The 22,838-nt window shown below is 45.0% G+C and overlaps 1 protein-coding gene across 2 annotated transcripts in view; it reads left to right on the forward strand.

The window, feature by feature from the left end:
- Window positions 1-22,838, forward strand: part of LOC139268842 (septin-2) — a 195,573-nt gene that overhangs the window by 24,852 nt on the left and 147,883 nt on the right. For both annotated transcript variants that reach the window (XM_070887596.1, XM_070887597.1), the window contains one exon: window positions 20,005-20,104. In XM_070887596.1, coding sequence (XP_070743697.1) covers window positions 20,005-20,104 — 100 coding nt within the window. The remainder of the gene's footprint in view (window positions 1-20,004; window positions 20,105-22,838) is intronic.

Genomic DNA, 22,838 nt, shown 5'->3' on the forward strand with positions numbered 1-22,838 from the left:
TAGAAAATTGTAATAAGATTAGGCAGAGTCAACATGATTATATGAAAGGAAAATCGTGTTTGACAAACCTTGTTAGAGTTTTTTGAAGATGTAACTAGTAAGATCGATATGGGGGAAACCAGTGGATGTAGTGTATTTGGATTTTCAAAAACATTCGATAAGGTGCCACACAAGAGGTTATTACACAAAATTAGGACTCGTGGGATTGGGGGTATTATATTGGCATAGATTGAGGATTGTTAATGGACACAAAACAGAGAGTAGGAATAAACAGGACTTTTTCGGGTTGACAGGCTGTATTTAGCAGGGTAACGCAAGGATCAGTGCTTGGGCCACAACTATTTCCAATGTATATTAATGACTTGGATGAAGGGAAGTTTGCTGATGATACAAAGTTAGGTGGGAAAATAAGCTGCGAGTAGGACGGAAAGAGGCTGCAGAGAGATATAGACAGGTTACTGAGTGGGCAAGAACATGGCAAATGGAATGCAATGTGGGGAAGTGTGAAGTTATCCACTTTAGTAGGAAAAACAAAACGTCAGAATATTTTTTGAATGACGAGAGACTGGGAAATGTTTGTATTCAGAGGGACCTGGGTGTCCTTGTATATGAATCACAGAAACGTAACGTGCAGGTACAGCAAGCAATTAGGAAAGCAAAATCCCATATTTTTTTCACCGTTTTCTCAACCTGCCTTGCCACCTTCAGCGATTTGTACATATATACCCCCCAGGTCTCTCTGATCATGCACCCACTTTAGAATTGTACCCTTTAGTTTATATTGCCACTCCTCGTTGTTCCCACCAAAGTGTATCACTTGGCACTTTTCTGCGTTAAACTTCATCTGTCATGTGACCGTCCACTCCACCAGTCGGTCTATGTCCTCTTGAAGTCTATCCCTATCTTCCTCACTGTTCACTATACTTCTCTGTTACTTCATCAAAATAATTGATCAAGTTAGTTAAACACGATTTTCCTTTAACAAATCTGTGCTGGCTTCCTTAATTAATCCACACTTGTCCAAGTGATTGTAACTTTTCTTCCGGATTACTGTTACAAAGGGATTAGAGTATACAGGGCATTGGTGAGGCCACACCTGGAGTACTGTGTACAGTCCTGGTCTCCTTACCTAAGGAAAGACATACTTGCCTTAGAGGGAGTGCAACAAAGATTCACTCGACTGGTTGTTAGGATGAGGGGATTGACCTATGAGGAGAGATTAAGTAGACTAGGTTTATATTCCCTAGAATTTAGAAGAATGAGAGGTGATCTAATTGAAACATAGAAAATTTTTCAGGTGATTGACAGGGTTAATGCTGAGAAGATATTGCTCCTGGCTGAGGAACCTAGAACACAGGGTCACAGTGTAGGGTTGTCCATTTAGGACTGAGAGGAGGAGAAATTTCAAAGGTTGTGAATCTTCGTAATTCTCTATCCCAGAGAGCTGTGGATGCTCAATCGTTGAGTATATTCAAGACAGAGGTCGATGCATTTTTGGGAACAAAGGGAATTAAGGGATATGGGGATAGACCGGGAAGGTAAAGTTGAGGTAGACAATCAACCGTGATCTTTTTGAATGGCGGAACAGGCTCGAAGGGCCAAATGGCCTACTGCAGCTCCTATTTCATATATTTTTATGTAAGATAAAGCAGAAAAAAGGACGGTATGACGGATATCAGGTTGAGACTACAAGTGAGAACCTGGATCGATACAGAAAGTTCAGAGGAGAAGTGCCAAAGGAAATAAGAGGGGCAAAGAGAGTATGAGAATAGACTGGCAACTAACATAAAAAGAAACCCAAAGTCTTCTATAGGCATATAAATAATAAATGGGTAGTAAGAAGATGGGTGGGGCTGATTAGGGACCAAAAAGGAGACCTAAGAATGGGGCAGAAGGCATGGCTGAGGTTCTAAATGAGTACTTTGCATCTGTCTTTACCAAGGAAGAAGATGCTGCCAAAGTTATATTGAAAGAGGAGCTAGTTGAGATATTGATAGAGAAGGTAGTAGAAAGGCTGGCTGTACTTAAAGTAGATAAATCACCAGGACCAGATGGGATGCATTCTAGGATGCTGCGGGAAGTTGAGGTGGATATTGCGGAGGTACTGGCCATAATCTTCCAATCCTCCTTGGATACGGGGGTGGTGCCAGAGGACTGGAGAATTGCAAAGGTTACACCCTTGTTCAAAAAAGGGTGCAAGGATAAACCCAACAACTATAGACCAGCCAGCTTAACCTCGGCGGTGGGGAAGCTTTTAGAAACATTAATCTGAGACAAAAGTAACAGTCACTTGGACGTGTGGATTAATTAAGGGAAGCCAGCACAGATTTGTTAAAGGCAAATCGAGTTTGACTAACTTGATCAATTTTTTTGATGAGGTAACAGAGATCTTTTGTGTACAGGGCACTATTTCAAAATTTGCAGATGACACAAAACTTGGAAGTATAGTGAACAGTGTGGAGGACAGAGATAGACTGACTCATCATAGGCAGTTCCTCGAAATCGAGGAAGACTTGCTTCCACTCCAAAAATGAGTTCTCAGGTGACTGTAAAGTCCAATACGGGAATTACAGTCTCTGTCACAGGTGGGACAAACAGTCGTTGAAGGATTCATCATAGGCAGTCCCTCAAAACAAAGATGACTTGCTTCCATGACGAGAACGGATGATTTCACAGGTGTTTCAATGATATTCCAGATCCCGAACTACATCCTGAAGAGTGGAAGACGCCTGTGCGTGGATTTTTTTTTTAACGTGGTGGCCGTTGCACCCCAGCCACCTCATGGGCTTGACAGAGCTAGGTCTTGATCCAGTGGCAAGGATTAACCAAGATGACTGGAGACCAGCTCTGCTGCACGGACCGAGTGCGCACACAATCGCAGTGTGGGCTGGTCCGTGTTGCCCCTGGGCCCTCGGCTCTTCTGGGCCCCGAACTCGCACCTCTCCTGGGCCCCGATCACATCCCTCCACGAACTCTTGCCGCTCCTTCGCCCCGACCTCGCTGCTCCTGCTGTACCTGCCCGCACTGCAATCAGCCGTCGCCCTCCTGCAACAGCACGCGCTGCTCCCTGAAGTGGCATGCCGCCAATGGCCCTAGCCTGCTGATGGAAAGGGTGGGTGGGGAGTCTGGTTTGCCGCACATTCCTTCCGCTGCCTGCGCTTGTCCTCCACATGCTCTCGCCGACGAGACTCGAGGTGCTCAGCTTCCTTGCGGATGAGTTTCCTCCACTTTGGGCGGTCTTCGGCCAGGGATGCCGGTGGGATGTTGCACTTTACTAAGGAGGTTTTGAGGGTGTCCTTGAAACGTTTCTTCTGCCCACCTGGGGCATGCCTGCCGTGTAGAAGTTCCGAATAGAGTCCTTGCTTTTGGGAGTCTCGTTCGGGCGATGTGGCCCGCCCAACGGAGCTGGTCGAATGTGATCAGTGCTTTGATGCTGGGGATGTTGGCCTGATCGAGAACACTGACATTGGTGTGTCTAGCCTCCCAATGGATTTGCAGGATCTTGTGGACACAGCGCTGGTGGTATTTCTCCAGCGCTTTGAGGTGTCTACTGTATATGGTCCATGTCTCTGAGCTATATAGGAGGGCGGGTATCACTACAACCCTGTAGAGCATAAGCTTGGTGCCAGATTTGAGGTCCTGGTCTTTGAACACACTTCCTCAGGCGACCGAAGGCTGCGCTGGTGCACTGGAGGCGGTGTTGTATCTTGTCGTCTGTCTGCTCTTGCTGATAGTAGGCTCCCGAGGTATGGAAAATGGTCCATGTTGTCCAAGGCAGCGCCTCGGATTTTGATGACCGGTGGGGCAGTGCGCTGTGGCGGGGTCAGGTTGGCGGAGGACCTTTCTCTTACGGATGTTTAGTGTAAGGCCCATGCTTTCGTACACCTCGGTGAAGGTGTTGACGATGGCTTGGAGTTCAGCCTCTGAATGTTCTTCACCACGCGACAACTGCAGGAGAAGTGCAGGGGACAGATCCAACCCTTGTACATGGCCGCCTTTGACCCAACAAAGGACTTTGGTACTGTCAAGAGAGGGACAATGGAGCGTCCTCCTCCGTTTCGACTGCCCCCCAAAAGTTTGTCACCATTCTTTGCCTGCTCCACGATGACATGCAAGCTGTGATCCTGACCAACGGATCCACCTCAGACCCAATCCACGCCCGAACCGGGGTCAAGCAGGGCTACGTCATTGCGAACGCTCTTCTCGATCTTCCTCGCTGCAATACTCCATCTCGCACCCAGCAAGCTCCCCGCAGGAGTGGAACTAAACTATAGAACCAATGGGAACCTGTTCAACCATCGTCGCCTCCAGGCTAGATCAAAGGTCATCCCATCCTCTGTCATTGAATTACAGTACGCGGACGACGCTTGCATCTGCGCACACAGACTGACTGGTGGAGTGGGCGGTCACACGGCAGATGAAGTTTAACGCAGAAAAGTGCTAAGTGATACATTTTGGTGGGAACAACGAGGAGAGGCAATTTAAACTAAAGGGTACAATTCTAAATGGGGTGCAAGATCATGGAGATCTGGGGGTATATGGGCACAAATTGTTGAAGGTGGCAGGGCAGGTTGGGAAAGCAGTGAAAAAAATCATATGGGATCCTGGGGTTTATAAATAGAGGCATAGAGTACAAAAGCAAGAATTTTATGATGAACCTTTGGGCTAGACGTTCCACTGATAATTGCTGGGCTATCACCCATCTATCGCCCAAATAGGCAGGCTATCGCCTATTTTACCTTAAAAGTGGAAAGTTGGGCTGGAACATCGCCCAATGATCGCCAGCCCAACTTTCGGCACACATGATTTTGACATCGCCGAGGTGATCGCCCACTGCAATTTTTGCCACATCGCCAGTCTGATCGCTCGGCGAGATGATTGCTGGAAAAAAGCTGGTCCCCTTTGGCACTACTTGGCAGAACTCAGCACTACGGACGCCATTTTGAACGTCTGAGGAACTGAAAAGGTTGCTTCAACATGGAGCTTATGAGGAGATAATTTGTGAGTGATTTTAAGGACCTTATTATCACTTGGCAATCTTCTAATCACATTTACGTGTTGAGGACAAATCTATGGGCATTCAGAGCGATTTATAGTGATGGGGTCTGTAATTTCTCTACCAGTATTGGTCAATAATCACATGCTGCAAACTGAAGATGGGAAAAGGTATACTGAAGAGCATTATGTGCCCAATCAAAGAGATGGCAAACTGCTGCGGATGAGAAGACCTTACACCTGATGCACTTACAGGGAAAAGCAATCATACCTGAACTTGTCTGATAACACTGCCTTAGGAGGCGGTGCTTCTGAAAGGAGGTCATCGCTGAGATATGCCAGCTCATCGAGAGATCTGCAGCTTTCCTGCACCATCAGGACTGCACTGCCCATTGAGGTAAAGGGCACTTTCCTTCTACGCATCGGGCTCCTATCAGGCCTCAGCTAGCGACATTTGTGGTATTTCTCAGCATGCCACACAGTGCTCCTTTCGACAGGTGACTGGAGCCCTTTACGCTCACAGGATGGACTTTATAAAATTCCCTATGACCAGGAAGGCACAGACTGAGAGTGCTTTGAATTTCTCACGAATATCAAACTTCCCCAAGATGCAGGGAGCAATAGACTGTACGCACATCGCCCTGAGAGCACCTTTACAGGATGCGGAGGTGTTTTGTAACCGAAAGGGATTCCACTCCCTGAATATGCAGTTCATTGTTGACCACAACCAAATAATCATGGCAGTAAATGCAAATTTTCCAGGCAGCATCCATGATGTGCACATCTTGCATGAGAGCGCTGTTGCTGACCTGAAAGAGTAATGGTTAGATGCTGGGGGATAAAGGATAAGAACATAAGAAATATGAGCAAGAGTAGGCCATACGGCCCCTCGAACCTGCTCCGCCATTTAATACGATCATGGCTGATTGGATTATGGACTCGGGTCCACTTCCCTGCCCGCTCCCCATAACCCCTTATCCTCTTAACGTTTAAGAAACTGTCTATTTCTATCTTAAATTTATTCAATGTCCCAGCTTCCACAGCTCTCTGAGGCAGTGAATTCCACAGATTTACAACCCTCTGAGAAGAAATTTCTCCTCATCTCAGTTTTAAATGGGCGGTCCCTTATTCTAAGGTTATGCCCCCTAGTTCTAACCTCCCCTATCAGTGGAAACATCCTCTCTGCAGCCACCTTGTTAAGATCCCTCATAATCTTATACATTTCGATAAGATCACCTCTCATTCTTCTGAACTCCAATGAGTAGAGGCCCAACCTACTCAACCTTTCCTCATAAGTCAACCCCCTCATCTCCGGAATCAACCTAATGAACCTTCTCTGAACTGCTTCCAAAGCAAGTATATCCTTTCGTAAATATGGAAACCAAAACTGCACGCAGTATTCCAGGTGTGGCCTCACCAATACCCTGTATAGCTGTAGCAAGACTTCCCTGCTTTTATACTCCATCCTCTTTGCAATAAAGGCCAAGATTCATTGGCCTTCCTGATCACTTGCTGTACCTTTTGTGTTTCATGCACAAGTACCCTCAGGCCCCGCTGTACTGCAGCACTTTGCAATCTTTCCCCATTTAAATAATAACTTGCTCTTTGATTTTCCCTGCAAAAGTGCATGACCTCACATTTTCCAACATTATACTCCATCTGCCAAATTGTTACCCACTCACTTAGCCTGTATGTCCTTTTGCAGATTTTTTGTGTCCTCCTCATACATTGCTTTTCCTCCCATCTTTGTATTGTCAGCAAACTTGGCTATGTTACACTCAGTCCCTTCTTCCAAGTTGTTAATATAGATTGTAAATAGTTGGGGTAGCAGCACTGACCCCTGCGGCACCCCACTAGTTACTGATAGCTAACCAGAGAATGAACCATTTATCCCGACTCTCTGTTTTCTGTTAGTTAGCCAATCCTCTATCCATGCTAAAATATTACCCCCAACCCCGTGAACTTTTAACTTGTGCAGTAACCAAGGATATGGCCTTGCCAACTGGCTCATGACCTCCTTGCGTAATCCCCAGATGGAAGCCGAGAAGAGCTACAAAGAAAGCCATACAGCTACATGCAATGTCGTCGAAAAGACAATTGGAGTGATGAAGCAGCGCTTCAGATGCCTGGACCACTCCGGAGACCATCTACAATACCACCCTGACCAGGCCGCTGAGATAATTGTGGTGTGCTGCATGTTGCATAACCTAGCTATAAGGAGAGGACAACAATTGCCAGATAGGGCTGCCGGTCCACCTCAGGAGAGAGGGCAAGAGGAAGATGAGGAGGAGGAGGAGGAGGATGATGACGAGGACCTTCGGGAGGACAATCAGCCTGGCAATGAACCCATGCCCCCACGCAAATTGGAAATGTCCAGTGGGAGTTATGCAGCTGCAAAACTCTTGCATCAACAGCTTATAAATGAACACTTTGCATGAACTTACATTGGTGACAGTTACAGTTACAGTGAGACAACAGTTGCAGTTGCGTTACATTTCATCCTTGTTTTCCAACAATTGTATTCATGTTTTACCTTATCGTACGTTATTATAAGACACTGCACAACAATTGTAAAATGCAATAAAATATTTTAATAATTGTAACTTTTTTTCAACTAACATTAACACCCCCCTCCTCCCCCCCCACAATAAATTTAAAATACAACAACAACAATTAGAACAATAACCCCCCCCCCCACCCCAACCCGCGGCCACTCTTCCCTCCAGATCCTATACCCACCCCGTGTCCTAGCCCCCCATTGTAATCGAGGTCCAGGACCAGGAAGATCTTCCTCCTGACTCGCATCTGTACTGGCGGTTGGTGGGATGGCACCTTGGGGTGCAGTGCCGTCTCCCGACACTATCGCATGTCACAAGGCATGGATGGCGGCGGTCTGTTGATCCGTTGCCACATCATGCGCTCCATACCCTCCGATATGTGACCGGACATTCTGCCAATGTTCTCGGTCAAACCGCCAAACGCCTGGAGGAGCTCTCTACTTAGGGCGATGCTCGCCCTGCACAGTGCAGCCATGTCCTTGTTCGGACCTGCCCGTTGCAATGCGTGCCGACCTTGCTGACTTAACCTCCGTGGGGTCGACGTGGACACTATTGGATGACTTGGGGTTGCCTGCTGCAAGCTGCTTGGGCCCGCTATTTATTCCGTCGAAGACGACGATGTGGCCGCAGGTACAACAGATACCGCGATGCAAGGAGCATCCTCCTTGGTATTATCCATCTCCTCCTGGCTCCGTGGTGGTGATCCAAAATATTGCGCAATTTAGAACATTCAGAGTTGATGAGGTTCTGCGAAGGGACAGGTGCGGCCTCCCTTTGCGCCTGTTGAGTTGTGCGATCTGCAAAACATCTTATTGAGCTTATGAGAACAGAAGGGTACACATGACTTTTGCGCTGTGCTGGCATACGGAGGAGGAGCAGCATGACTACAATAAATGTGACCAAGAGACGTTACATATTAATGCATCACATGGCAGTACATATGGTAGTACATCTATGTGGAATTCACTGCCCCAGAGAGCTGTGGAGGCTGGATCAGTGATTATATTTGAGGTGGAGGTAGACAGACTTCTGAATGATAAGGGAGTGGAGGGTTATGGGGAGCAGGCAGGGAAGTGGAGCTGAGCCCTACATCAGATCAGCCATGATCTTATTAAATGGTGGAGCAGGCTCGAGGAGCCAGATGGTCTGCTCCTATTTCTTATGTTCTTATGTTGGTAATCTGAGAGTAGCACAGAAGCTGTATGCATAACATGACATCATTCATATATTATAATTAAATGCTGTTACATTACTTTGAACACTGCTTTATGTATTACTCACATGACGCACGGGAGGGATCTGCACCACCATGGGTGGTGGCTGAGCGACTGTGGGTGCCCACAAGTGCTGCTGCACGCTCCTCGCGATCGCTGAGCAGCTGTAGTTGAGCAGGGCCTCCTCCGGTGCACCTCTGCTCGGAACGATTCTGAGATAGCTTCCTCTGCAAACATGACAAGAGCATGGCATAAGCTAATTGACTAGGTACTATCATGGAAAGACAACAGGTTCCAACGTTATATGCTAATACGGTTTGTATCCACAATTGATGCATGGTTATAACATCTACGTTCAGATAAAATATTTCATAAGATCGTGTTTAGGATCTAATGCTTGACACAAAACATCTCGACTACAATCTCCGTGAGGGCCCCCAGGGGGGGTGGGGAGGTAATCAGGACCGCTGGTGAGCTTGGCAATGACTGGAGCTAATGTCCGAAAGTTTCCTAGGATAGCCAGGGCAGCTCGCCCCAGTCCAGACTGGCTCACTGTGTAAGTGACAGCAGCCAGAGAGACTGACACAGTCTGGGTAAAGGTAACCAGACCGGACCCCTCATTGCTCAGTCGTGCCCCATCGACCAACATAACCCAAGAGGAGATGGTGCCAAAATTAGACTTAAAAAGGGTGCAGGTTCCGAGCCCTGTCCCGATCTTAGCAGGGACTATATGCAAGAATAACCAGCTTAATTTTAATCTGGGAGATTTACATATTATGTGGATCATTACAATTTAAAATCTATTTAATACTTACTCTTGCCGAAGCAACCAGGCTGTTCCAGCGCTTGCGGCACTGGTCCGACCCCCTCACCTCGTGGGACGCCGACGTGGTCTCGTCGGCGATCTTGTCCCAAATCTTCCTGTAGGCCCGGGGTGGAGGTTTCCCACATCTATCCCAGGTTAATTGGGCCCACCGCGAGTGCACCTCCTGGACGAGGGCCTCGTTGGCCTCGTCGGGAGAAGGGTTTGGCCGCCCTCCTCGCCTCAATATCATGGCCACTATCCGACTCTTCCAAGTTTGACATCACAAAATCTCTCTCTCTTTTATAGTCTCTTTCTAGCTCTCTCTCCTCTCTGTCTCTCCAATCTCTTTTCTCTCTCTCTCTCTCTCTCTCTCGCTCTCTCTCTCTCTCTCTCTCTCTCTCTCTCTCTCTCTCTCTCTCTCTCCCCCTTCCTTTGCCATCTGCCCAGTTCACGGGAAACCTTCTTTGCAAAAAAAAAAACCGCATGCGCAGAAAGGCTGTTGCTAGAGACGCCTTGCCTTCCACATCGCTGAGGCCCATTTCACATCACTGAGCTATCGCCCCCCCCAACAAAAGCCGAAAGTAGTGATCAGAAAAATGGGCGATCTTCCAGCGATCCTGAAAGCTTAAACATCGCTATGGCTGGAACATCGCCCATTTTTTGGGCGATAGCCAGCTAAGTGGAAAGTCTAGCCCTTTATAAAACACTGGTATGGCCTCAACTGGAGTATTGTGTCCAGTTATTGGGCACCGCACTTTAGAAAGGATCTGAAGGCTGTGGTGAGGGTGCAGAGAAGATTTACGAGAATGGTTCCAGGGATGAGGGACTTCAGTTACGTGGAGAGGCTGGGGTTGTTCTCCTTAGAGTACAGAAGATTTGGAGGAGATTTGATAGAGGTGTTAAAATCATGAGGGATCTAGACAGAGTAGATAGAGAGAAACTTATCCCATTGGCAGAAGGGTTGAGAACCAGAGGACACAGATTTAAGGTGATCGGCAAAAGATCCAAAGGCGACATGAGGCAAAACTTTTTTATGCAGCGAGTGATTCTGATCTGGAATGCACTGCCTGAAAGAGTGGTGGTGGCAGATTCAATCGTGGCTTTCAAAGGGGAATTGGATAAGTACCTGAAGGAAGAAGATTTGCAGAGTGATGGAAAAAGGTTGGGGGGATTTGGTCTAGCTTAAGTGCTCTTGCAGAGAGCCAGCGAGGGCTTGACTGACCAAATGGCCTACTGTGCTGTAATGATTCTAATGTGAATTACTGAAATTGGGCAAGTGTTTCTTCCAAGTTGATGCCAATTTTCTGTTCAGTGCCATGGGCTGTTTTTACTACTATATAAACGATACATGGTGAAATTTTGTAAATGTTTCAGAAGCTGAAAGTGTGTGGGGCAGCATATTCTATGTAAACACTAATTTTTCCAAATACTTAAGGCCGAAATGGGTGAGGGCTTACGCTTCACAGGGATATATTATGCTTGAACATTTATAGTATACCATAAACTATGCCTCTGGGACCACAGCTGTGGACTGCAGCTCAATGCCATGTTCTGAAGGGCAACTTGAGATGGGCAATAAATGTTGGCCCTTCCGAGCACCACCCATATCCCAAGAATTAACTTTTAAAGATATTAATCTAGTGACATACTTATTGCTGGAAGTACAGATGGTTTTGGAAGGTAGTGCAGGGGTCCCCTGTGGTCATCCCCCTGCAAAACAGATACACTGCCTTGGGAACTGTTGGGGGGGGGATGACTCATCAGGGGAGGGCAGCAGCAGCCAAGTTCATGGCACTGTGGCTAGCTCTGTTGCACAGGAGGGCAGGAAAAAGAGTGGGAGAGCGATAGTGATAGGGGATTCAATTGTAAGGGGAATAGATAGACGTTTCTGCGGCCGCAACCGAGACTCCAGTATGGCATGTTGCCTTCCTGGTGCAAGGGCCAAGGATGTCTCGGAGCGGGTGCAGGACATTCTAAAAAGGGAGGGAGAACAGCCAGTTGTCGTGGTGCACATTGGTACCAACGACATAGGTAACAAAAGGGATGAGGTCCTACGAAATGAATTTAAGGAGCTAGGAGCTAAATTTAAAAAGTAAAACCTCAAAAGTAGTAATCTCTGGATTGCTACCAGTGCCATGTGCTAGTCAGAGTAGGAATCGCAGGATAGCGCAGATGAATATGTGGCTTGAGCAGTGGTGCATCAGGGAGGGATTCAAATTCCTGGGGCATTGGAACCGGTTCTGGGGGAGGTGGGACCAGTACAAACCGGACGGTCTGCACCTAGGCAGGACCGGAACCAATGTCCTAGGGTGAGTGTTTGCTAGTGCTGTTGGGGAGGAGTTAAACTAATATGGCAGGGGTATGGGAACCAATGCAGGGAGACAGAGGGAAACAAAAAGGAGACAAAAGCAAAAGACAGAAAGGAGATGAGGAAAAGTGGAGGGCAGAGAAACCCAAGGCAAAGAACAAAAAGGGCCACTGTACAGCAAAATTCTAAAAGGACAAAGGGTGTTAAAAAAACAAGCCTGAAGGCTTTGTGTCTTAATGCAAGGAGTATCCGTAATAAGGTGGATGAATTAACTGTGCAAATAGATGTTAACAAATATAATGTGATTGGGATTACAGAGACGTGGCTCCAGGATGATCAGGGGTATTCAACATTCAGGAAGGATAGAATAAAAGGAAAAGGAGGTGGGGTAGCATTGCTGGTTAAGGAGGAGATTAATGCAATAGTTAGGAAGGACATTAGCTTGGATGATGTGGAATCTATATGGGTAGAGCTGCAGAACACCAAAGGGCAAAAAACGTTAGTGGGAGTTGTGTACAGACCTCCAAACAGTAGTAGTGATGTTGGGGAGGGCATCAAACAGGAAATTAGGGGTGCATGCAATAAAGGTGCAGCAGTTATAATGGGTGACTTTAATATGCACATAGATTGGGCTAACCAAACTGGAAGCAATACGGTGGAGGAGGATTTCCTGGAGTGCATAAGGGATGGTTTTCTAGACTAATATGTCGAGGAACCAACTAGGGGGGAGGCCATCTTAGACTGGGTGTTGTGTAATGAGAGAGGATTAATTAGCAATCTCGTTGTGCGAGACCCCTTAGAGAAGAGTGACCATAATATGGTGGAATTCTGCATTAGGATGGAGAATGAAACAGTTAATTCAGAGACCATGGTCCAGAACTTAAAGAAGGGTAACTTTGAAGGTATGAGGCGTGAATTGGCCAGGATAGATTGGTGAATGATACTTAAGGGGTTGACTGTGGATGGGCAATGGCAGACATTTAGAGACCACATGGATGAACTACAACAATTATACATTCCTGTCTGGCGTAAAAATAAAAAAGGGAAGGTGGCTCAACCGTGGCTATCAAGGGAAATCAGGGATAGTATTAAAGCCAAGGAAGTGGCATACAAATTGGCCAGAAATAGCAGCGAACCTGGGGACTGGGAGAAATTTAGAACTCAGCAGAGGAGGACAAAGGGTTTGATTAGGGCAGGGAAAATGGAGTACGGGAAGAAGCTTGCAGGGAACATTAAGACGGATTGTAAAAGTTTCTGTCGATATGTAAAGAGAAAAAGGTTAGTAAAGACAAACGTCGGTCCCCTGCAGTCAGAATCAGGGGAAGTCATAACGGGGAACAAAAAAATGGCAGATCAATTGAACAAGTACTTTGGTTCGGTATTCACTAAGGAGGACACAAACAACCTTCCGGATATAAAAGGGGTCAGAGGGTCTAGTAAGGAGGAGGAACTGAGGGAAATCCTTATTAGTCGGGAAATTGTGTTGGGGAAATTGATGGGATTGAAGGCCGATAAATCCCCAGGGCCTGATGGACTGCATCCCAGAGTACTTAAGGAGGTGGCCTTGGAAATAGCGGATGCATTGACAGTCATTTTCCAACATTCCATTGACTCTGGATCAGTTCCTATGGAGTGGAGGGTAGCCAATGTAACCCCACTTTTTAAAAAAGGAGGGAGAGAGAAAACAGGGAATTATAGATCGGTCGGTAGTGGGTAAAATGATGGAATCAATTATTTAGGATGTCATAGCAGTGCATTTGGAAAGAGGTGACATGATAGGTCCAAGTCAGCATGGATTTGTGAAAGGGAAATCATGCTTGACAAATCTTCTGGAATTTTTTGAGGATGTTTCCAGTAGAGTGGACAAGGGAGAACCAGTTGATGTGGTATATTTGGACTTTCAGAAGACTTTCGACAAGGTCCCACACAAGAGATTAATGTGCAAAGTTAAAGCACATGGGATTGGGGGTAGTGTGCTGACATGGATTGAGAACTGGTTGTCAGACAGGAAGCAAAGAGTAGCAGTAAATGGATACTTTTCTGAATGGCAGGCAATGACTAGTGGGTTACCGCAAGGTTCTGTGCTGGGGCCCCAGCTGTTTACACTGTACATTAATGATTTAGACGAGGGGATTAAATGTAGTATCTCCAAATTTGCGGATGACACTAAGTTGGGTGGCAGTGTGAGCTGCGAGGAGGATGCTATGAGGCTGCAGAGCGACTTGGATAGGTTAGGTGAGTGGGCAAATGCATGGCAGATGATGTATAATGTGGATAAATGTGAGGTTATCCACTTTGGTGGTAAAAACAGAGAGAGACAGACTATTATCTGAATGGTGACAGATTAGGAAAAGGGGTGGTGCAACGATTCCTGGGTATTATGGTACATCAGTCATTGAAGGTTGGCATGCAGGTACAGCAGGCGGTTAAGAAAGCAAATGGCATGTTGGCCTTCATAGCGAGGGGATTTGAGTGCAGGGGCAGGAAGGTGTTGCTACAGTTGTACAGGGCCTTGGTGAGGCCACACCTGGAGTATTGTGTACAGTTTTGGTCTTCTAAACTGAGGAAGGACATTCTTGCTATTGAGGGAGTGCAGCGAAGGTTTACCAGACTGATTCCCGGGATGGCAGGACTGACCTATCAAGAAAGACTGGATCAACTGGGCTTGTATTCACTGGAGTTCAGAAGAATGAGAGGGGACCTCATAGAAACATTTAAAATTCTGATGGGTTTAGACAGGTTAGATGCAGGAAGAATGTTCCCACTGTTGGGGAAGTCCAGAACCAGGGGACACAGTCTAAGGATAAGGGGTAAGCCATTTAGGAGCAAGATGAGGAGAAACTTCTTCACCCAGAGAGTGGTGAACCTGTGGAATTCTCTACCACAGAAAGTTGTTGAAGCCAATTCACTAAATATATTCAAAAAGGAGTTAGATGAAGTCCTTACTACTAGGGGGATCAAGGGGTATGACGGGAAAGCAGGAATGAGGTAGTGAAGTTGCATGTTCAGCCATGAACTCATTGAATGGCGGTGCAGGCTAGAAGGGCCGAATAGCCTACTCGTGCACCTATTTTCTATGTTTCATAAATAGGGACGTGCAGTATGAAAGCAAGGAAATCATGCAAAGCCTACATAAAATGCTCGTTTGGCTCCAGCTGGAGTTATGTATCCAATTCCGGGAACCACACTTTAAGAAGGACGTGCAGGCTTTGGAGAGGGTATAGAAGAGATTTACTAGAATGGTTCCTGGAATGAGGGTTTACAGTTATGTGCTGTCATCACACCTCTCCTCAAAAAAAAAACAGCCCTTGACCCCATTTTGCTTGCTAGCTATTGCCCCATCTCCAACCTCCCTTTCCGTCCAAAGTACTTGAATGTGTTGTCGCCTCCCAAATCCGTGACCATCTTTCCCTGAATTCAGTGTTTGAATCCCTGCCACAGTACTGAAACGGCTCTCATCAAAATCACAAACTACTTCCTTTGTGACTGTGACAAAGGTAAACTATCCCTCCTCGCCCTTCTGGACCTGTCTGCAGCCTTTGAACACAGTTGACCACTCCAGCCTCCTCCAATGCCTCTCCACCATTGTCCAGCTAGGTGGGACTTCACTCACCTGGTTCCATTATTATCTATCTCATCGTAGTCAGAAAATCTCTTGCAATGGCTTCTCTTCCCACTCTCGCATCGTTACCTCTGGTGTCTCCCAAGGATCTGTCCTTGGCCTCCTTATTTCTCATCCACATGCTGTCCCTTGGCCATATCATCTGAAAACACGGAGTCACTTTCCACATGTACGCTGACGACACCATCACGTCTCTCGACCCCTGCTTGGTATATAAATTGTCAGATTGCTTGTCCGACATCGAGTACTGGATGAGCAGAAATTTTCTCCAATGAAGTATTGGGAAGACCGAAGCCATTATCTTTGGTCCCCGCTGCGTTCCCTGTCAACTGACTCCATCCCTCTCCCTAGCATCAATCTGAGGGTTAACAAGACTGTTCGCAACTTAGGTGTCGTATTTGATCCTGAAGTGAGATTCCAGCCAATCCACGGCATAATAAAACTACCTTTTTCCACCTCGTAACATTGGCCTCCTCCGCACCTGCCTCAGCTCTTCTGCTGCTGAAACTTTTATTCATGCTTTGTTACCTCGAGACTTGACTACTACAACTCACCCCTGGCTGGCTTCCCGCATACTACATTACGTAAACTTGAGGTCATCCAAAACTCAGCAGCCAATGTCCTAACTGCACCAAGTCATGATCATCAATCACCCCTGTGGTTCCCGGTTAAACAATGCCTTGATTTCAAAATTCTCATCCTTGTTGACAAATCACTCCATGCCCCTCCCTATCTCTGTAATCTTTTTCAGCCTCATAAACCCACAAGATGTCTGCGCTTCTCAAATTCTGGCCTCTTGAATGTCCCTCATTATAACTGCTCAACCATTGGTGGCTGTGCCTTCAGCTGTTTGGGCCCTAAGCTCTGGAACTCCCTCCCTAAACCTCTCTGCCTCTCTACCTCTCTACCTCTCTTTTCTCCTTTAAGATGCTCCTTAAAACCTACCTCTTTAGCCAAGCTTTTGGTCATCTGCCTTAATTTCTTCTTTTGTGGCTCGGTGTCAAATTTATCTATTTTGTCTTGTAACACTGCTGTGAAGCGCCTTGGGATGTTTTATTACATTAAAGGTGCTATATAAATAAAAGTTATTATTTATAAGACTTGGACGGAAAACTATCAATCGTGTTTATTAAGAAGTAAGATTAACTGGAGCAAGATTAAAATGAGCAGAACGTTTTTGCTGCATTACAATACTCAACGTAATCCAGTGTCTTTCAAAACAGCAAAGATACCGATAGCGGTTCTTGGCAATTCTTTTAAATAGTCGCGATCACGCATTTTTGAAGAATGCTTTTGAAGAAATGAATCTTGTGAAGTTCTTCATTTGCTGTCATCAGCCCAGTGATATACCAAGACAGGAACTGAAGGACATGTACCAGTATCATTTATATACTTACTTGCGCATTAATCTAGGTTGGTACAAAAGGAAGACAGCTAGAGATTGTTCACAATCAATCAAAGCTAACTGACTGCAAAACAGTGACAGACCAAGTTTACGGGTATCGGGGCAGCCACCTGGAAAGCACAAAAGCAGTTGATGCACCTTCAAAACAACCTGAGTCTTGCTCGCAGGACTCGCTGATGGAACACTTGCAAAGGCCATAGATGGAAGTATACGTGATCAGTAGCATGTTGATCAATATTCATTATTTCTGTCACCTGATAGACTTTGTGTCTCTTAACCTCGATTAAACAATCCACATAAACAATTGTCTGAGAACTACTTTTGAAGTGGCATCTGCATTTGTGAATTTTCTTGATCCTGACTTTGAATACCAAACTGCAGAGCCAATAACTTCCCCATGGGAATTGCTGGGAATCCATTCTTAGAAAAAAACTATTCATGGGACTAGTTTTTTAAAAAAAAAAACAATTAAAAACATATGATGTGGAGACTGATGAGATCTGACATAGTGGTCAATAGATTTGTACTATATGTGTGCTGGCATGTGCTCAACAGGAAATCAGCATGACCAAGTCAGATGGATTTCTGCAAGCGTGGAGAAGAACTTGTGGCACTGTCCACATGTGTAGTTCATCCTTTTGCTGGAGGTTGTTGTTGAAGTAGAGGAGAGGAAAGTGTCAAGTAAATGACAGCAGTGTTTACACGGTACAGTTTCATTGTAAATGGTTGTAAATTTAAATGCAATCCATGTTTACCATGGCGTTACAGTGGCTTGCGTAGAGGAATTTGGGTCATGCCCTGAACTGATAACCATCTCCTGAATCCAGAAGGAATTACTCACAGTTTATGGGGGTGGTGGGGTGGGGGGGGAAGTTGATGCATTTCTAATACTCAATAGGCCACATTTCTTTATATTTACAACACTTCTGTAGTTTCCCTTCACTACCTCGGTTTGATTTATTGTCCTATTTGTGATTTAGCAAGTGGTTGTGTGGAGACTTTTACTTTGACAGTGGCCCAGGCCCTGCCCCTCTCTAACTCTCTCATTTTCACAATGTCTGCCCTGGCTAAATTGATTGATTTTGCTGCCTCCCCGTCGAACAGCGTATGAGAGTTTTTACTAGGAGTGAGATTTATGATCCTGACGAATGTGGCTGATTTGCAAAACCCTTTAATTCTGTGCAGCAGTCTGGGCTATTCAGACTGCGATGCATCAATCTAGCTTATTTTGATAAACCGAAATGGTTCATTTGATGGATGTGTGTTTTCTTTGTGCTAGGCATTGGGTTGTAGCTGTTGCTAAGGCATCTCCTGTTCAGTGTGGTGACAATTATGGAGCTGACTGCTTGTTGTGCCTTCTCACTGAGGGAACGGGGAGTGGAACACCACTGACTGCTAGAAATGGAGTGACCTTGTGTTTGCCAAAGAAACTTGCACAAATTATTTTGACACAACTTTTTTTTTGCTATGTTTGTTCAATGTCTTTGGATGATACTATCTCTGGAAAGTTTGAACAAATAAAAAAAAATTCTGTCAACCCTCCCACCTCGCTGTTTTTCTTCAAGGCATGCAGCATTGTTGGAGGCTAATCCAAACCTCGTCAGCCATAGCCTGTATAACACTTGGATGGAGCTAAATGTACTGGTCTCGTGCAGTGAAGAGGCTGTTTGTGGTCTTGCTGATAAGAGAGTAATTGCATGGTCACTGTAATATATATATATATATGAAAAGGGGCTCCCTGTAGGTTGTATTTAAGAACATTTGAGGCCCGAAGTGCTTTTGCAAAGCTGTGTTCAGTCTCCGATGAAGGAGGGATAAGCTGGTGGCAGAATCATTACTTTCTGCCGTCTGATTTATTTCCTAAAATTCTCAACGATGAGGATCATTGCACGTATACACATAAAAAGGAAACCTTTTTTGTAGTTAAATAAACCAGGAATCACTTTGTTATAAGGACTTGTTATGTTTCTTCTTCTACAGCGAGGCAGTTGGCACATTGCATTCACTCTGCACCTGAAAATGAGATTCTCAAAGGAGTACAAACAATAGGCTCCAATTTTGTGAGCTGAAAAACAACAGATTTAACATTCAGATGAAAGAAAATGGATCAAAGATGGTCTCTGAATCGGATATCGATTTGTGTATATTAGAATTGTTGTTGGTGGGGAGATTTCCTTTATTAATTGACAAAGGTTTGTGTGTTGATAACTGGAAAACAAGCCATTTAAGATAACCAGTTGGTTTGTATCTGTTGCAAGATAAACATATAAGGGACCGGTAAAGAAACCTGCATGATGTACAGCATTTTAAACTCCGTTTCAAGACCAGACCCATAACTGGTTCATAACAACATGCACATGTTCTGGGCCTGTTGAACATGTTAAGACAAAGTCTGATGCACCTCTGAGGAAATGGTATTATCGTAGTGTTGCACTGCTATTAGAGGCACTTTACTGTTGTCATAAGTTAATACTGTAACACCTGTAATTGCAGAAAGCAAGGACTACAGCAGCACATTATTAAGCACAGCTGAAATCTTATATGCACTTTTCTTCCCCTTCTGCCTCTCCCAAATTGGGCCTTTGACAAATACTGTCAGAGTGCACTCATATCCCTGAGCCTGATGGGATTATGATGCTATACCTATTGGACTAAAAATGTAACTGAGAGGAATATATTTTTCATTCAGGCACCATCAATGAAAGTCTGTTGCACTATTTGTGCAGTCTGATTGTGTTCAGTATTACTTAGTAGGAAATGCTTTTGTTGGCTCCTGTGCAGTCAGGTTGGTATGGCGGGATGGAACAGTAGAGAGATGTAGTACATTGTAAACCTGTGATGGGGATCTGGCTTTCTAAGTTTTGGGGGGCGTGGGGGGGAGACGGGGAGTGAATGTGTTGGGTTGTTGGAACATGTGGGGTGCAGTTGGATAGAGGTGTGTGCGTACCTCCGAGGGAGAGAGAATTGGACTCTGAGGGAGAGAAATAAATTGGAGCGGGGAAAGAAAAATTGCTTGTGCTGCTGCACGTCTTTCCGTGATTCCACTCCAGCATGCCTAAATAATTGAACTGATTGGAATCCTTTTTTCTCTCGACAGTTTCCAGATGTTGCTGGGTACGTAGGATTTGCAAACCTGCCCAACCAGGTCCATCGGAAATCAGTGAAGAAAGGATTTGAATTCACGTTGATGGTAGTCGGTAGGTTGTGCCGTCTGTTTAATCTATGAGTACAGTCGCGCTGTTATCTGGGATCTAATTTCATTGTTGCAGAGTATTTTTTTATGTGATACTGAGTTCAATGAATGTTAAGATGCTACAGTTTTGATATCATTTTGAAAGTGTGAAGCTAAATTTTTTTCAAAAATGAAAAAAAGACACATTGAAAGTTAAATTTATCGACAATTGTGTGTGAGGGGAGAAGAGTATGTATTGCCTCTCAACTCTTTCTCATTTAAAAATGTCATTCATTGTTCCTGTTGTAGTCCTTTTCTTGCAGCAAGAAACCAAGTAGTGACATTGCGGTTGTCCTGAATGGATGCAGCCTTGGGCAAGTGGCCTTGCACTGAATGGGTTTAAAGATAACACCAATTTTAAGTTAATTGTGTATCTGGAGCAAGTTGAATAGACACTGTGGTTTATGTGTGGGTACATTTAAAAAAAAAAAATAATTTTCTTTTATTCACTAAGTCCTTTTTGCTTTTTAAAGTAGACTGAATAGAATCGTTGTCGTTAGGTGGTGATGTTGGTGTACCTACATACCCTGAATTTGCAGCAGTAATAACGGCGCGACTGTCAGCGCTCGCCATTATTATTATGTAAAAGTGACAACAACTACTGGCGTCCGCACATGCGCAGTTAAACATGGAAACCCGGAAGTTGCTGTCAGTGATACCCTGTCGCTCCACATAATGCACTGTTGCAGTTTTCACGTGTGCAGTCATTCGAAATCACTGATTTGTTGTTCACTTCCACTATTTACACACTATTTTCGCTGTAAAAAAAGTGACGATGTTGAGCCTTGTTCAATCAGGAGTAACTGAGTTTTTAAATGGAGTACTAAGTCATAATTACTGCTGAACAACCTCTCTGGTGCTGAAAAACTAATTTTATAAGTGTGGAGTCTTATTCCCTCAGAAGAACATTTAAAAATTGCAGATTTTTAATTTTTTTTAAAGCTCATGTTCTGATATTTATGTTTCTCCCTTAACCCCACATGTACGTCTCAGTCTTTATTTCACTTTCTGTATAGTGATTTAAATGTGATTTATATTCCCTTATTTTACTTTCTGCTTTGTTGATCAGCCTGCCTGCTGTCTGCCCTGTTGTTGGACACCCCAGTAGAAGGCACCAAATTGGAACCGACATCGGAAAAGAACCTGCTAAATCTTTTGTGGGTAGCTTTTTCCGAGGTCAGCAGTGAGCGCTGTCCCTTCGCCGCTGACCGCAAAATTTGGGTCATTATTAACAATCTTACACGGGGCACATATGTTCTATTCACAAATCTCACTTCATGTTATCAGCATTTTTGGTCACACCTTCCTGTTGATGCATACCATTGTAAATTGCCATTTCAACATTCCTCATTTAATTTTGTTCTCGGTGGTCTCAATATATTTGCAGTTCTGGCCATTAGGTGGCTCTGTGGAGTGAGTTTGTGAGTATCTTACCAACTCAGTTGCCATCTTTCATATCAGGGAAAAACCCCAAAATCAGCCGACTGTGGGTAATGCCACGCAATTTACTAGTAGTTGCAAAAAATGCTTTAAGAATGATATTTACAGCTAATACCAGATTCTGTGTAAGACACAAATAGTGGGGGAAATTTTAACCCCAAAAAACATGTGCGGGTGGGAAGGGAAAGTGTTAAAAATCTGAACCCTGACCAGAACCCGCCTCCAGTCCACCCATTTGCGGTTTTAATGGTCGTGGGATTGGGGACAAGTGAGTGGCGGGCAGCCAACCCGCTCCCAGGAGGCGGGTCGCCCATTTAAATATTATAATGAGTATCCCATGCCTCAGAATTGACCATTTTAAATTTGACTTGGTTGGATGGGTTATACATGCCTCGGGAAACCCGACTGCTAAAGTAAGGCGAGGACTCCTGGATCCAGCACCCCTGCCTAACCCACCCCCTGCAATCAGATACCCCCCACGAGGCCTCAGATTTGTAACTCTGTCTGAGAGCAAACTGAAAACCAGTTATATTAAACTTGGAAGTATAATAAACACTGGATGATGGTAATAGACTTCAAGAAGACATTGACAGGGCTGGTGGAATGGACACACACATGGCCGATGAAATTCAATGCAGAAAAGAGAGGTGAAAAGTTTTGGTAGTAAGAATGAGGAGAGACAATATGTGCTCAATGATACAATTTTAAAGGGGGTGCAAGAAGAGAAACACTTGGGATGTGCTTGTGCACATATCTTTGAAGGTGGCAGGATAGATTAACAAAGCAGTTAATGAAGTATATGGGAGGATTAGAGTACCAAGGCCTATACAAGAGGTACAAATGAGATTTACTAGTGGTTACAGGAGTGAGGGATTACAGTTACATGGATAGATTGGAGAAGCTGGGGTTGTTTTCCATAGAGCAGAGAAAGCGAAGAGGAGATTTGATGGAGGTGTTTACAATCATGAACAGTTTAGATAGAGAAACTGTTTCCAGTAGCTGAAGGGTCAGAGGGCACAGATTTAAGGTGATTAACAAAAGAATCAAAGGCGACATGAGGAAAAACATTTTTTACACAAATGATTGGTTAGGATTTGGAATGCACTGCCCCATAAGGGTGATGGAAGCTGATTTCAAAAGTGAATTGGATAAATACTTAAAGGAGAAAAAACTGTAGGGATATGGGGAAAGATCGAGGGAGTGGCACTAACTGGATTACTCTTTGAAAGAGCTGGCACAGACTTGATGGACCAAATGGC

The sequence above is a fragment of the Pristiophorus japonicus genome, chromosome 8 (genome assembly GCF_044704955.1).
Source record: "Pristiophorus japonicus isolate sPriJap1 chromosome 8, sPriJap1.hap1, whole genome shotgun sequence".
NCBI classification, from domain to species: domain Eukaryota; kingdom Metazoa; phylum Chordata; class Chondrichthyes; family Pristiophoridae; genus Pristiophorus; species Pristiophorus japonicus.